Genomic DNA, 17,405 nt, shown 5'->3' with positions numbered 1-17,405 from the left:
AGGAGAGTTTTCAGCACTTGCCTCTGAAGTGCTTAACTTTGGCTGGATCATTCTGATTAGGAATTCATCTAGAATACTGCCTATACTGAATCAGTTTCTGATGCTGCTGAAGTCAGCTGGTATAAAATCAGTGCAAAAGTAGAAATTATGGCATATCAAGTGTATTATGGTGACAGGACACTGAACTATCACCTTAAGAATAGACTGAGGCTTGTGGGATTTTAGAGGAGTACAGACTTGGCAATCTCCATCAGAACAGGGTGAATATTACTTTGTTTGGAGCAACAGTCCAATATTAAATTCTTTAATTAGAAAGATGAGTCTAAAAATCATTAGGAAATCAACACTTAATTTAATGGATTCTGTGATTATGAACCAAATAATGTTATGACTTTTTGTGGCCTACTGTTTTATGACATTGTAAGTGTGTGCATGCCATGCATTGTATATGTGTGTGCATGTGAGTACACGCATGTGCATACACACACACACACACACGTGCTATAGCATGATCTATCCTTGTGCAGATCGAGATACACACACATGCACAGACCTCCTGTTTCTGGGAATGGCTCAGTGCTCTGTATTACATGTACACTGCCAGGGGTCAGAGTAAAAGAGAGAAGAAGGAAAGAACAGGCTTATGACAATCCCTCCTTACTGTGTCAGCTGTGCCCTCTCAGAGATGGAACTTGGTTGGTACTGTCTTAAACAGCCTCATGGACAAAACAGGCATTTTGAATGAACACTTATCTCATAAAAGATGCAAAAATGATAATCAAGAACAGATTTTTTTTTTATCAAAGCAACACCAGAGTGTTACTTTATATCCACTGTACTTACATCAGGTTCCAATATCACACAGCGTTGAAATGCTCTGGCAGCACCTTCATACTCTTCCAAAGCTAAGTAGGCACAGCCCAAGGAAAACCACACACCCAACTGAAAAGGAAAAAATTAAATACATAACAATTTAAATACATAAATTACAGTGTTTCACTGAAGAACTCCTCATAGTCTCTCATGCACAGTAATTTTTCTCGGAGTTATCTAAGGTATACATCATAGAATATGATAAGTGCACACATTGTAACCCCTTATGTCTGAAAAATGGAGCTCTAACACGGGTTAGTTTGTCTTCACAGGACACTCTGCAAAGAGGGCACAGAATGCCTCATACATAACTGGGGTCCCCCAAGGACACAGCCTCCACAGCTTGGCAATGTGTGATAGCCATCGTTATGGAGGGTGATAAGTGTGATGCAACAAACTATCATTGTGAAGAAGCAGCTGTATACACAGAGATCCCAGTTTGTAAGAGACATTCTTCATATGAATGTGGATCCTGGAGAAACACAGAGAACAAAGTGTGAACCTGTGAACCAGTCCTAACAAAACTGAGATATACTAATCCTATAAATATTTAATTGCATGCTTATTTAAAGGAATGTGTAGCCCCATTGGCTAACTTTTCAAGGTAAAAACACACACACACAACCACATACAACTTGGCATAATTAAAAAAAGATATCCCCTGCAGAGTCTCATTCCTTGAGAATGACTTAATACTATTTGCCACACAGAAATACAACCACTTTAAACATTTATGTCCAAATGCAGAGCTGGGTGTCCCTGAGGGCAAGTAATGAATCCAAATTCTGTAGAGGAAAAAATACATCTTGCATTTGGAATGTCTTGGTTCAGACGTCATGATTCTAGTCCAATAAACTATGGTTTATGGGCCCAGGAATAACCTGTTTATGTTTCCAGGAACCTGCTCCCTCCTCATCACTCCTCTATTGTGCACTCAGCTACCTTAGTTTTTTATATCACAGTTTTCCATGACATCCAAACTGCAAAACTGGTCTAAGGGCTCCCCTCAAATCAGGAAATGAAACCTTGGAACTAGGCCATTCTAATTCCTGATAACTTATAAAGGAATTTTGTGCTGACTTCTAGTGGTCTGTGTCTAAATCAGCTACCATATATAATGCGTTCTCTCATCTGTATGTGAAATAACATCTATTGGAAAAGTATTTTTCTTGCAATGTGTAAAGTTACACATTTGGAAAAGTACAGAAATATAATATGACAAGCAGCATAAGGCCTTGGTGACTGTTCAGCCACCTACCAGTCATACAGAGCTGCCCTCTAAACCAGAATTTCCCAACCTGGCACCCAGCAGATGAGTTCGACTACAAGTCCATCACTCCCCAGCCACCAGGGAATGATGGGAGATGCAGTCTAACACATCTGGAGGGTACTGGGTTTGGGAAGGCTGCTCTAAACAATGGCACTCTAAGTACCAATAGCTACTGTAGAAAGAAGGCTTTGTTTTTATTTCCACCTGGTTTTTACAAGGTAAGTTGCAACAAAGCCTGGGATCTCTGCATATATCAGGAGAATGCTATGACTCATTGATATCAGTTTTGAAATACAAAACTGAATAATCTCAGGATGTCAAATCTGGAGGCCAGATAAAATGGTATTTGGATATTTTCCTGCCAAAAGGACAGTGAATGATTTTTTTGTGCCTCTGTCTAATTACAAGAGGCAGGACTGGAATGATTCTATGGAAACACATGCATTTTTTCACAAAAGAAAGGGTACTGCAACAGAATTACAGGAAGTATGTTTAAGTAATCTTTCTACTTTCAGAAGGAGGCCTTTAGAGGGCCCAACAGTGAAATAATTGCAAAGAAAAACTGGAGTGAGAGAAACCATGACTTCCGTAGGCAATTAGGCTGGTTGGAATGGGATCTGGCAAATCGCTCACAACTGCAAAAAATCAGAGGCCCTGTGTAATCACTAAATGCAGAGAGATGTTTCTGATAACAAACTACTTCCCTGAGCATCAGTTGTAAACATGAGGGGATGTAGTATGGGAAGCATTTCAAAAGAAATTCTCACCTGAAGCAGGTTTCTTATCTGATCTTGTGAAAGAACTGGCTTAAATCTCTGAATTCATAAAAATGGGGCTAATAATTAGTACCTTTCTGTTGCAAGCTCTTATTTTAATTTGGCTTTTATATTTGTAATTGCTAAATAATATGGCATGATTTACATCCTCATGGGCACTACCTGCCACATAGCCATGCCATAACTGTATTCTGAACATGCTTTCCTCTTCAGCTTTTATTGTTATGGTCATGTTATGGCAGACTTGCCCCTCTCCTTTTAGGGGTGAGGCAGAATGTGAGACTAGCGCCTATATTTTCCTAAACTGCTCATGATAAACTGTTCCATTAGGGAAAAAACAAAAAGCCCTAGAGGTTGGGAACACAATCTGAAGCGGTTACAGTGACAGAGGAGCTGGAATTTGAGGCTTTGGTTTCAGGATGGCAAGGAGCACTTCAAATTAACCCCTCACTAACATTCAGGCAGGGATAATCTGGGTTCCACACACTGTGGAGAGTCAATGGCCAAGAAGACGCTGCTTTGGGGTGTTATATATTGAAAGTGGTGCCAGTATTGGACCTGATGCTATCTTTCTCTACAAAACTGTGTGAAGTCTGAGCTCTGGGGCACCAAAGAAACCAAATGTGGCACAGCTTCATATATGGATGTATGCAGCAGGATATATACACCTTAAAAGGCTGGCATATAAATATTTTTAACAAGTTGTTATTGGCTTACCTGCATAGGGTTAATCTGTACTGAGCGTTCAAAACACTCTATACATTCCCTGAAGCTCCTGTTGCGAAGGTGGAGAAGGCCTTTGGAGCGCTGAGCCCTGGCACTGCGGTGGTTTGACAATTCCCAGGCTTTATCATAGTAAAAATGGTCTTTAAGAACATCCCCAAGCAAACAATATAATCCCGGCGTTTCTTTCTTCTCTAACTCCCGCCTCAAAATTTCTTCTGCCTATGGAAAGAAAACAGGTAAAGGATCTTTCAAAATAGCTACAGAACTTTTCACTATTTATGGAACTTCCTGAGATAGGATCCCTCGGTCCGTTGTTTCCCTTTCCTCCTACACCCTAGGGTTGGAAATGGGCAGTCTCCATTAGGCTTGTCTCCAGATTCTGGGGGGCCTGGGCAGGCCTGGTCTCTATGGATCCCCAGTGCCACCCCCACCTGAGCTCCCACTGCCACTTGGGCCCCCTGCTAGTGGTGGCGTTACTGCAGCCTCCACCCTCACAGGCTGACCCAGTGGCACCATCGAGTGGCTGCCCATTAGGAGTACTGTCACTGGTGGGTGAGCTTGCTTGTAAGAATGCAAGGGATAGGGGAAGGGTCAGCCTCCAGGCTTAGTATCTATTTATTGTATACATTTATTACATTTCTTTGCCACCCAATAGCCAAAGCTCTTGGGGCGATTCACAATCTGGAGGCGGCAGCACCGTAATGGTCTGAGAGCCAAGCAGCTGCTTGACTCCAGCTTCCTTATAGCACTGCCAGTGGATTCGCCTGCAAGCAACTGAGCGTACGCACAGGAGAGGCCAGCAGTGGCTGTAGCACCAATGCTGCCGTGGGAGCCAAGTGGTGGTAGGTGCTGGAGGGGCATTCAAGGCATCAGCCCTGGTACACTGTGCTGGGATAAACAGGCTCTGGCAAATGCACCAGGATGCCAATTGTGGATGCTAGACTTGTTCTCTGGTAGTAAAAATGTGTTCATTCAGTAATCACTGAAAAGAAAAATAGCCATGACTCAAAGCATATATTACTCTGCATCATCACTTCCTTGTAGAATGTTAATGACAAATGCAAACATACAGCTTGTTGAATGGGGCGGAGGGGGGGTGTCTGTGTGTGTGTGAAGAATGAAGCTGGCATCTTGGGAAACTTCAGCTAGCACCGAACACATCAGCCTAGCACCTAACATAAGCGGGTCACAGCATGCCAGTCATGGTATCAGCCATAATTCAAAAGGCAACTAGCCGTTAACTTTTAATGTTAAAAAGTCTGGGTCTAATTTGCTTTCTGGAGGGCACCTTACTTTCAGTAAGGTGCCTTCACATCTGTGCCTGGGTCCTTCTCACACTGTGAAGGTCATGTCAAAAGCCATGAAGGTAAGCCACTATGTCAGGAGTATGTGATGCCATTCCTTCCTATAACAGTGTTGCCACAGTTTGTGAAGGGGGCACCTAGGTGTATAAACTTTTTCCATGTCACTGTGGTTCTGACATTATTTTCATGATGTGAGAAGGAAATGTATTACAGTGGTTCCCATACTGAAATAATAATGGTTTGTTGTTGTTGTTCACTCGTTCAGTCGTGTCCGACTCTTCGTGACCCCATGGACCATAGCACGCCACGCCTTCCTGTCCTGCGCTCTCTCCCGGAGCGTGCTCAAGTTCATATTCATTGCATTGGTTATGCTATCTAGCCATCTCATCCTCTGCCGTCCCCTTCTCCTTTTGCCTTCAATCTTTCCCAGCATCAGGGTCTTTTCCAGGGAGTTTTCTCTTCGCATTAGGTGGCCAAAATATTTCAGCTTCAACTTCAGTATCCAATTGCTCTCTTGAAGGGAGGTAGTACAGGAAAAGGCCAAGGCCTGGTATAGCCTCAGACTTTTAAAATTCTCTCCCTTTGGTGTATTTTTTTAGGTGACTGCCCAAAATGTACACGTCTTTTCATGTCTGGCTCCCAGAGTAATTTGGGTAGGGAAATTGTTCTTGGTTCTTATTTGTTCCACTCTTATTGCTCCAATAAAGTTCTAAATTCAAATGGATTTTAATGGAATACTTGCTCATCTATAAAATTCTAGTATTTTTAACTTTACAGATGTTTGCGTATCATCATTATGAACCAGTTTAAGTCTATATATCCAGTGGAATCAAGTGGTAAAGGTTTATTGTATTACTTTGAGTTGCAGGCATGGGAATCACATTTAATGCTCCCTGCACGTAAAACCCCCCAACATGACAAGAACAAGGTTGAGCTGAATCCTTCTCCAGACATCTAATGTTGTATTAAAAGAGAGGTTTGTTTGTTCATTATGGGGTATATTCAAATATGCAGCTTTTTACCCTGCTGCCTGAATTGGTGCAGTCCCAGAAAAGCTTCAAAAGTTTGGTTCTTCTGAATGTATCAAAAAACTGGATGTGAAATAAAAGTGATATAAAATATTCAATGGAATACTCTAACTTTTGCAAAGACCAATGACATGGGTCCAAAGTACCACATGCTGCATTCCCTCCATACACTGGGGGTTTCTTACCCCTTTTGTACTGAAGCCCCTTCTGTCTGCCCCCCCAAAACAGGAGATCTTTAAGAATGGTCTGTGATGCAGCACAAGGTCATTGATTCTGCTCTCCCACCCCTGCAAAGTATTCTTTTTGCATATGAGACACTCTGAATCCAAGCCAATATCTGTAGCTATACTAGATGTACTGTCATTAGGGAGTTGGTTTCAGAACTGTGTCCATCATTAAACTCATGTTTTGCAACCAAAACAAATACAGACGAAAAAACCAGAGAACTTGCTACAAGCCTTACAAAAGAAATACAGGATAATTAAATTAAGGTGAATAATTGCATGACTTTCACACAAAAAATAATTCCTGGAAGAATTATTAAATTGTACAATTGTTTTCTAAAGGAAGAAAACCAACATGAAATACAAAGCAGCCACAGTGAGGTATTTAACAATCTAGGCAATTATTTCTCTCTCTCTCTCTCCCCCTCCCTCCCTCTCTCAATTCAGAGCAATAGCCTACAGTGTGAATAAACATCTCTGAGGTGAAAAGTACACTGTGAACTGCTCCTTTACCTCATCCTTGAATAAGTCTTTCTCAAATCCAGGTTACTGAATGGTAGTGCCTAGTACAGTTTGCTAGGAGGGGAGGCCAGCTACTCAATAATATTTCATATTCAAGTTCACAGAACTGCACACTCTAAGCTGGTCTGGCCTAAATCATAGAATCATAGAATAGTAGGGTTGGAAGGGACCTATAAGACCGAGTCCAACCCCCTGCTCAATGCAGGAATCCAAGTCAGAGCATCCCTGACAGATGGCTGTCCAGCTTCCTCTTGAACACCTTCAGTGTGGGAGAGACCACCACCTCCCTAGGTAATTGGTTCCATTGTCGTATTGCTCTCACAGTCAGGAAGTTTTTCCTGATGTCCAGCCGGAATCTGGCTTCCTGTAACTTGAGCCCATTATTTTGTGTCCTGCATTCTGGGATGATCGAGAAGAGATCCTGGCCTTCCTCTCTGTGACAACTTTTCAAGTACTTGAAGAGCGCTATCATATCTCCCCTCAGTCTTCTCTTCTCAAGGCTAAACATGCCCAGTTCTTTCAGTCTCTCTTCATAGGGCTTTGTTTCCAGTCCCCTGATCATCTTTGTTGACCTCCTCTGAACCCTCTCCAGCTTGTCTGCATCCTTCTTAAAGTGTGGTGCCCAGAACTGGACACAGTACTCTAGATGAGGCCTAACCAGTGCTGTGTAGAGGGGAACTAGTACTTCCCGGGATTTGGAAGCTATGCTTCTATTAATAAACCCCAAATAGCATTTGCCTTTTTTGCAGCCACATCACCTTGTTGGCTCATATTCAGCTTGTGATCTACAACAATTCCAAGATCCTTCTTGCTTGAGGTGTTGTTGAGCCAAGTATCCCCCATCTTGTAACTGTGCATTTGGTTTCTTTTTCCTAGGTGCAGAACTTGGCATTTATCCCTATTAACTGTCATTCTGTTGTTTTCAGCCCAGAGCTCCAGTCTATCCAGATCACTTTGACTTTTGTTTCTGTCTGTCAAGGTATTAGCTATCCCGCCTAATTTTGTCTGCAGATCTGTTCAGCATTCCCTGCACCTCCTCCTCCAAGTCATTAATAAAAATGTTGAAGAGCACTGGGCCCAGGACTGAGCCCTGCGGTACCCCACTCGTTACCTCTCCCCAGTTTGAGAAGATCCCATTGAGAAGCACTCTTTGAGTCCGATTCTGTAGCCAACTGTGGATCCACCTGATAGTTGTTTCATCTAGCCCACTTTGAGCTATTTTGCTCATCAAGATATCATGGGGCATTTTGTCGAAAGCTGTGTTGAAGTCGAGGTCCACAACATTCCCATATTCCACAAGGGAGGTTACCTGATCAAAAAATGAGATCAGATCTGTCTGGCAGCATTTGTTGTAGTGAACAACAAATCCTGCCAAATCTGTAGTGAATCGCCAACATGAATGGTGTGGCAGCAGTGGGGCAATGGGACATAGCACAGGTTTTTCATTTAGAAGATCCCAGCTTCAATCGCTGGCATCTGCAAGTAAAAGGTGGCGGAAGAGTAAATCCAACTGAACACTCTGTATGGAGATAGGGGAGAATGGTACTTCTCCGCCACCACAACATCCACTCAGTGCCATCCAGGGGAACTTTTCCAAGTGGTTCAAGGCCTTCTAGGAAGCCTGCTACAACTCATTCACTGAACACTTAAGAGGACAAAGGTGCTCATATTAGCCTCAATTTGGATGCCATTTCTGTCTGTGGATGTATCCAGTGTCATCTATCCAGTGTCACCGTGGCTCATTTCACCTATTGTGGTTTATCATGTCATCCAAACCTAGTCATTCTCTCCTCTTCTTCCCTCATCTCATGTTTTGTTTAAAGAAATCTCATGGTAAACCTGGAGGCATCAATGTAGCTGTTCTGGGAATTTGCTGGGAGGAAGGAGTAGCTGCTAAGATAAAATTGCTCAGAAAAAAATCAGTTACGGTATAAAAATAGGTGCATCATAAACTATACCTTTATAATTTGGACTTTAATCTCCCAGGATACCTTCTGAAATACCAGAGAAATTCGCCATCTGGAAATTCTAATACTGGGCACCAATATTACAGCATTCTTATTATAAATCTATAAATCTTACTTACCAGCTCAGATTCATTTTAAATAAAATCCTCTAATTCTGGATACACTTTCAGAAGATAGTGGCAGGGAACATTCTTTATGCCACTCCTCCTTCCAGAAACATCTCTGTTTCCTTGAAATTACTGTTTAAAGAGGGCTGTGCAGTACCGGTGATGCTCTATGCCTGCCTTATTGGCTTTTTGTACATCCTCTGATCAACCAAACACTTCAAGCAATGAACAAACACTGGAATCCTATCATGATCAACTACACTTTTTAGCCAACATTTCCTATCATTCTCAGTTTAGCCATTTAGTCTTATGCTGTACAGCAGTAGTTTCCAAAAAAGGCTGCCTGCCAGGTGCTTTTTATAATAGTACTTTGGCCACTGAAAAATCACATATTTCTTCAAACAGTGATCAATAACTTCTTATTTTTGTTAAAGCTGAACTTAAAACAGAAGCTCATCATTCTAAAAAACATTTCTAAGCACAAATTAAATTGCCCTTTGGCTTACAGATAAAGTGTCTCCGTTTGTGCTTTGCACAGAACTTAAAACCTTGTTTTCAGTATTTCAAAGTCTTATCGCAGAATTAGCTAAACACATTTTCAAACCACTGCTCAAGCATCGATTATGAAACAGTTTTAACTCGATACCTTCCTTTTCCACACATCAAATACCATTTTCCTATCTCTTGCCAGTAGGTAGTGAATTTGTCCAAGTAGTAATGAATTTCTAGCAAATGGAAAACATTGGCCTCAACTTTTCTTCATGACAGGATTTTCATATTGGCACAGTATCACTTTGGCTCAAATGAAAGGAAAACAGTTTTTGGCACCAAGATACATACTTTTTGGTTTATAATTACCAGATTAGGTATTTACTTAGCATGCAAAGTATGGAAGAGTAGAGAAAAAGTTCCAGATTATGTTCCACCAACAGATTTCTAATTTTTGACAGCCTCTCCCTTCCACCTCTGTGCTCCCCATTCCCCACACTCCCTATCCTTGTTTTCTCTGTTTTCTTCTACTGTCTTCCCTTTTGTATTTGTTTGTCTATGAACAGATTCATTGTATATATATGCAAGCTGAATATGGTTGAAGAATCCTGAGGTGGTAAAATGGACTGTACCACTTTAGACTATAGATGGAAGTGCCATTTATGAATGGTCTCCCATGTAGGTTATTTAGAAGTACATCAGAGAGAATGCAGCTCACTCCCTTTGCACTATTTTCAGAGAGGCTTTTTCTCATTGGGGAGCATCCCCCACCTGCAGTCTGAAATGGAATCTACCACCTCAGATCTCTGCCACCTCATTCTGTGGTTTTTGTAGACCACACCTGAGCTGCTGGGGGTTAGATGCAGACTTGCCATCTTATTCTGCTGCTTTTGTCACTCCTGGGAGGGACGGAGTTGCATGGAGGACAGGAATAGATTTGGCAGCAAGCTCTTGTGATTTCTGGTTAGGATCCTGTTACAGGAATTTTGCAATCCGCAGGATGTTGAGCAGAACTATTTAGGCACTGGGGATAGCTGGGTCCAGAGGAGGAAGGCGGAGGAGATAGCATGAAAAGAAAGGAGGTGACCAGGCAGAAGGACTCAGGAGGGCTGAACAGGATGCCCTACAAACCCTGATCAGGGAGAGCCCAGTGGGAAATGATGTCCTTTGCCTCACCTCCTTTGTTTTGTGGCCCAGCAGAAAAGCCTGTAAAAAGCTAGCCCTGTTTTGGAGTTTTTACAGTTTCATGTACCACCTGACTTGGCTTCCTTGCTTGAGTAATCAGGAGCTACCTTCACCTCATTCACTCCTGCCATTTATAGAACAGGCCCAGGTCTTGGATAGAGGCCATGATTCCACTGGTCCTTTTCAAAGAACTTACATGCAAGTCTACCACATTATTCTTTGTGCTAGGAGTCTATGGTGCTCTGAATAATTTTATAAAGTGGTGGAATATTGATGGGAAGGAGTTCTTCTCATAGTGCTCCTTCCCATAAGTTCTGTTGAAATGAAAAGAAGTCACTTCCAGCAGGTCCTTAATGAATTATACCTTGTACATGTACAAATGGTGAATAATGAACTCCAGGGAACACCATTATAAACACAGTAATAGTAAATGTGGCTGGATGTACTCTACCTGCCCATGCTGTCCTGCTCTTTCATAACAGATAACTACATCCTCCCACATTTCAAGCTTTTCAAAGATCTGCAGAGCTGAATTGGTACATCCGAGGTCAAACAGTAAGCTTGCAAGCTGACGCTGCAAAGTAAAATATTGAAAAATTCAAGTTAAGCATTTTCCATAGAAAAAAACATTTAGCAGTTCTGCTATGATAAGATGGAAAATATTTTAAAATGCCTTAAGCCTAGCTTTGAAAGGCATGGAAATTCCTTTTAAAAAAATCTGTAATGTACAGCAACTGAAGAAATCAGCCATAAAAACCTACTGAGTTAGCACTGATAATCTTTCAAAAATTTAAATGAGCAGAGGTTGGGTAGAGATTTTACAAATGTAATTCACTCGGAACTAGTTCATACATGGAGCTAGCAGATGTTTCCCCCTCCACAAGATCCCTCTAGACATGCCTTCCCCAACCTGAAGCCCTCCAAATATTTTTTTCCCATCATTCCTGACCACTAACCATGCTAAGTGGGACTGATGGGAGCTGTAGTTCAAAATATCTCGAGGGAACCAGGTTGGAGAAGGCTGCTCTAGACCACCCCCAGATTATGGGTGGCAGGAACACCCATGTGAACCACACTGTATACATACATTACCAGCAATAATTCCCATGTCTGAAGTTACTATATCTGTTGTTGACTTTATTTGCCTAGAGACTGGGTCACACTGACATTTCTGTATACAATCCTGTACTCAGAGATGGCTAGGAAGGATCACTGGGGACAGGTGGGAGTAGCCGTGGCCAGCTTGCATATGTAAACCAGCTGCCAGTCTATGCAATCTTTTAAAATGAAATCTTGAACAACATGGTCCAGGAAGCAAATGTCCAACTTATGCACTACTGAGACTATCCCAATACCCAAAGGCAATTAAAAGGACAGGAAGCCAGGCAAATGAAGACCAATGGGTAGACATAGGTGCACGGTGCATTACACTTTAAAGGAAGAAACAAGACAGCAAGTAAAGAATTATACTATTGCTTATTGCAGGAGGGCAAGATTCCTTACCAATGTGTGTGTCCCCTCATAGCAGCCTGGCTCCAAAAGGTTCTATATTGTTGGAATGTAATTAGAATAGATCTGGCTTCTGAATGTGGTTGGAAGTAGGGATGTACGAAACCCCCTTAACTGGAGTCCGCAGGGGGCCCATGGGGAGGGGAGGTGATCTGTCGTCCCCCCCCCCCCCCCCGGAATCCTCGCCAGCCGGCTCCACTCATTGGAGTCCGTGGCAGAATTCTCTAACATCCCTAGTTGGAAGTGATCTAGCTGCTAAAGGCACATCCTACTGCCAAGTTTTCCTCCCATAACTTCTAGAGATCTGGACAAAGGTCACTACTGTGGTACCTCCAGAAATTGTTAAATGCCAAATAATCTTCCCATTCTAATTTATTCAAGACTCATCACAAGCTGAACCTCACTGGCTGTCCTATCTATTAATTGGTCATAAGAAACCTGAGCTTTAAAGAGTTTCCGGCCAGAAGTATTTCATATGGTGTGGAGAAAATGGAGAGGGAGAATCCCCCCACCAATAATGTAAGAACCTGGAGTCATCCCATGAGGCTGAATGGTGGGAGGATCAGAACAGATAAAAGAAAGTACTTCTTCCCACAGTGCATAGTTAAACTATTGCTACCCTAAGATGTAGTGATGGCTATCAACTTGGATGGCTTTAAAAGGGGATTTACACACATTCATGGAGGATCAGGCTATACACAGCCACTAGTAATGATGTTCAATAGATCTGATTGCCAATGCCCTATCTAGAAAAAGATCAGAGCACCTTGCCCTGAAGAAATGGGAGAAGAAACAGGTTAGGCTTGAACTCAAAAGAAGAGAAGAAAGAAAAGAAGAACAGGCCAACAAAGAACCAATTGGACAACAGATGCAGTGCATACCTGAATTCAACTGATATATTCCTTAGGGGGGAAACTACGAGACTTGGCATTGTTTCACTAACAGTTGCGCAACCACTATCAGAACTAGCACAACTAGCACAAGCAACATCTAGTCTAATGATGTAATGAATTGTGCAATGCCTTGTGCAAGTGGAATCAAAGTATTAGATTTGACAGTTGTGCAAGGATAAAAACAGGATTTCTGCAAGCAGCAGAAACTTCATGCTACCAGAATGACACCATTAGATACAATCCTTTGTCCTGAATTTTGTGAGTCTGATCATGATATGACTTCTAGTATTCATAAATTAATGCATTTGTTGTATTTATAATATATTGGAAACATTACAATTATTTGCCTAATTATGCAGACTTGCATTATAAGAGCAAAGTCAGGTTGCTTACCTGTAACTGTGGTTCTTCGAGTGGTCATCTGTGCATTCACACATATGGGTTCTGCGCCTGCGTGGAGACTTGTTCGGGAAACTTCTAAGCTGCGAAGTTTTTTGGTGGGAACCCCTCCCCCACCGCCTGTGGGTTCCCACCTTCCCCTCAGTTCCTTGAGACTGCAAAGAGTCCCAGACCGAGAAGAACACCTCGGTACCAACAGGCTGTTGACACCGAAGTGGGGACGGTGGGGGGGTTGTTTGAATGCACAGATGACCACTCGAAGAACCACAGTTACAGGTAAGCAATCTGACTTTCTTCTTCGTGCTCTCTGTGCATCACACATATAGGCGAGTAACAAGCTAACTTACCGGAGGTGGGTCGGTGTCTCAATGTAGTGCCGATGAAAGCACAGCCCTGCCAAAGGCACAGTCCGCTCGAGCTCGAACGTCCAATCTGTAGTGCTTTATGAAGGTAGCCACCTTACGTAAGTCTACAAGAGGGACACCCCTTGTAAAAGCCGTGGAAGTCGACACTCCCCTTGTCGAATGAGCCTGAATTTGGGTCGGTAAGTCCTTCCTGGAGACTTCGTACGCCAGTCAGATGGCGTGTACTGTCCAGGAGACCAATCTCTGAGAGGAGACTGGAGAGCCCTTATTGTGTCCTCCATAGCAGAGGAAGAGCCGTTGCGAGTTGCGGAAAGGCTCTGTCTGACACCTATAAAAAGCCAGGGCTCTCCGAACATCTAGAGTGTGCTTTCCAAATCGGAAGTTGGATATGGAAAGAAGGGGGGAGGACAATCGGCTGATTCACATGGAAGTCCGTGACCACTTTTGGAAGGAATGCTAAGTCCAGCTGAAGAACCACTTTTTCCTTGTGAAAAATGGTATAAGTGAATCTGTTAGTAATGCGGAGAGTTCGCTTGCTCTCCTCGATGTCGTAATGGCTACCAAGGAGGTGACCTTCCAAGAGCGCAGCCTCAAGTCCACGGTAGTGAGCGGTTCACATGGCACCGATGTGAGGCTGTTGAGCACCACGGTCAGGTCCCATTGAGGAATGAAGTCTCTCACGGGGGGAGCCAAGTTTCTGAGTCCCCACAAGAATTATTTTCATAAAGGGTGGCTGAAGATGGGGCACCCGTCGATGTTGCCCCACATAGCAGAAATCGCTGAAGCATATACTCTGATGGAGGAGCACTTCAGGCCTTTGCTGTAGAGGTGCTGGGGGAAGGACAATCAGAAGGACAATCATTAATCAGATGACAGTCATTAGGGTTACAGTTGGTGTTGGTCGCAAACTGAACAAAGGAAGCCCGTTTAGCTAAGTATGAGTGGCGTGTGGATGGTTTTCTTGCTGCATCGAGTACGGCCTGCACTGTCGGCGGGATCAGAGGAGAGCAGTGTCTGAAGGTTGGATCCTCCACACCATGAGATTCAGGGTGTGGAGATCGGGATGGAGGATCCAACTCAGTCCCGGGGAATCAGGTTGTCTATCCGTGGGAGCGGCAAGCAATGTCCGTGCACTAGGTTCCGTAGTGTCGTGAACCAGGGCTGTCTGGACTACCAGTGGGCTATTAGGATGCAGTTTGTGGCTTCCTGTCTGATTTTGGAGATCACCCTCATGAGTAATGGGAACGGAGGGAAAAGATAGAATAGGTGGTCTGTCCATTCTAGGAAAAAGGCATTGCCTAGTGACCCGTGGCCAACTCCAGCTCTGGAGCAGAACTGTCCACAGGCTGTGTTCACTGGAGTCACGAGGAGATCGATCTCTGGTTGGCCCCGCTGGTTGAAAATTAGTTGCAGAACTGTCTTGGCCAACTGCCATTTGTGGGAGCACTGAAGGAGGTGGCTGAGAGAGTCTGCCAACAGGTTGTCTTGTCTTGTCTTGACAACAGGTTGTCTTGCAATATGGAGAGCGGCCAAGCTTGGCACTGACCTAGTTGTAAAGGTGTACAGTGAGAGAAAGACGGGAGAAGTGCATTCTGCCCTGTTTGTTGAGGTACCAGAGAACTGTGGTGTTGTCTGTGAGGATCTGGATGTGCCAACGTCAGAGGCATGGTTCGAAGGCGTGGAGAGTTTTCCAAACTGCCATCAACTCCAGGAAATTTATGTGGTACAGTCTTTCTTTGGAGGACCAGAGACCCTGACCTTGCAGGGGGGCGCAATGTGCTCCTCAACCTAGGAGGGAGGCGTCCGTGGTCAGAACCCTGGATGGAGGAGTGGGAAGGAAAGGAATCCCCTGGGTCAAGTGTCTGGAGTCCATCCACCACTTCAGGCAGAGAGCAACCTACTTCGGTACCAGGAGTATGACAAAGAGGGGGTTGCGGGTCAGATTGAAGGTCCGGATGAATCAGTTTTGTAGTGGCCTCATCCATAGTCAGGCCCATTCCACGACTGACACCGACACTGCCATGTGGCCAAGTAGGCATTGGATGTCGCATGCCCTGACCCGGCGAGCGATGAATATCGAAGTGGCTTGTGCAACGAGATTTGTGTTACAGTTCAACGGAAAGTATGCCCGGCCCATTCTGGAATCGAGGATGGCCCCTATGAATTGAATCGTTCATGTGGGGGTCAAATGAGACTTTTCTTTGTTGATCCGTAGTCCCAGTGCCCGAAGAAGGTTTAAGACGTTCACAATAGTGCACAATAAGGCTTCTCAAGAGGAGTCCACCAGTAGCCAGTCGTTGAGATACGGGTAGATCTCCACTCCCGTGAGGCGGAGGTAAGCGCAGACCACAGCCATGCACTTGGTGAACACACGTGGGGCTGTTGAAAGACTGAACAATAGAATGTTGAACTGGAAAAGTTCTTCTTCAATCGCAAAGCAGAGGAATTTTCTGTGTGAGTGTGCTATGGCTATGTGGAAGTACGCATCCTTGAGGTCGATTGTGGCAAACCAAGAGCCCTTCCGAAGGAGTGGGAGAATTGTGGCTAGGGTTGTCATCCTGAACCTCTTGGGGATGATAAACTTGTTCAGGTCTCGAAGGTCTAGAATGGGCCAGAGGCCTCCATCCCGTTTTGGTACCATGAAGTACCTGGAGAAGAACCCCTCCGTACCGGGATTTGGATGAATGCGCTGGATGGTGCCCTTTCGTAGGAGAGATTGGGTTTCTTTGTGAAGAACCTCTGAAGGTGGAGTGGTCCGGACTGGGCTCGGAGATGGGAGAGTGTTGAATTCTATTTTGTATCCACGACGGACAATAGCGAGCACCCAGTTGTCGGATGTCACTCTCGTCCAGGCCGAATAGAATTTGTTCAGAAAGTCTCCGAAGGGAGGTTTGTAAAGGTTGGTATGGAGGGGAGATGAGTTGAAGTCAAAGATGACGTTTAGAGAATCCCCTGCCCTTCGCCTTTTGTTGGAACCTGGGGAGGGAGTAGCTTTTTCTTTGTTGGTGTTCTTGAGGGTATCTGGGTGTCTGGTCCCCAGATTGCCGAGGTGGGTAAGTCTGGTGTCGGTACCAGCAGCATTGATGGTATGGAGTGTATTGCTGTTGTTGTTGCTGGGATTGGCCGATGCCCATCTTACGAGTGGTCGTTCTGGCTTTCTGCACAGAGTCCATCTGCTCATCCATTTTCGCATTGAATAAACCCTTGCCGTCGAAGAGTAAATTTTCTATCTGCGAGCAAGCTTCAGGGGTTAGGCCCACAGAGCGGAGCCAGCCATATCGCCTCAGGGCAACAGAGCCCATCATGCCCTTGGCATTGCAGTCCGCCTGATGACGGGCGGTATTGATCTGCTGACGAGATAGTTTGGATGCCTCCGCATGAAACATCCTGGCTAAGTCGCGTTGATCCTCAGGGAGTTACGCAATAAGGGAATCCAGTTTCTCCCAGAGGAAGAGTTGATACCTGGCCATCATCACCTGGTAGTTGGACATTCTAAGTCCCAATGCCGCTGAAGAGTAAAGGCGACATCCAACGAGATCAAGTTTATGGCCCTCCTTATCCACAGGCAAGGCATGTGTGTTCTGTGAGTGACCTTGAGCAGACTCCACTATTATGGAGATCGGTTTAGGATGTGAGAAGAGGAAAGATGCATCCGTCTCTTCAATCTGTACATTGATTCCAGTCTCTTGGATGTCGGGGTCAAGGACGAAGGCACTTTCCGTGTCTGCTGGACTGCACTCAGCAGGGTTGGAAGAAAGGGGATGGCCA

General features: G+C 44.2%; 1 protein-coding gene across 9 annotated transcripts in view; it reads right to left on the bottom strand.

Annotated features, from left to right (window-relative positions):
- The window catches only part of TTC27 (tetratricopeptide repeat domain 27), a 150,909-nt gene that overhangs the window by 49,233 nt on the left and 84,271 nt on the right, over nt 1–17,405 (bottom strand). For all 9 annotated transcript variants that reach the window (XR_014786841.1, XR_014786842.1, XM_084828391.1 and 6 more), the window contains exons 12-14: nt 10,923–11,045; nt 3,637–3,864; nt 844–942 (exon numbers count right to left, since the gene is read on the bottom strand). Coding sequence is in view for 7 of the 9 variants with exons in the window: in XM_084828391.1 (XP_084684517.1) it covers nt 844–942; nt 3,637–3,864; nt 10,923–11,045 (450 nt within the window). In the remaining 2 variants the exon portion in view is untranslated. The remainder of the gene's footprint in view (nt 1–843; nt 943–3,636; nt 3,865–10,922; nt 11,046–17,405) is intronic.

Source organism: Heloderma suspectum, chromosome 1 (genome assembly GCF_057233095.1).
Source record: "Heloderma suspectum isolate Gila_16-S chromosome 1, 16-S_ref, whole genome shotgun sequence".
Lineage (NCBI taxonomy): Eukaryota > Metazoa > Chordata > Lepidosauria > Squamata > Helodermatidae > Heloderma > Heloderma suspectum.
The sequence above is the reverse complement of the archived record's forward strand: the minus strand, read 5'-3'. Positions and strand labels throughout refer to the sequence as shown.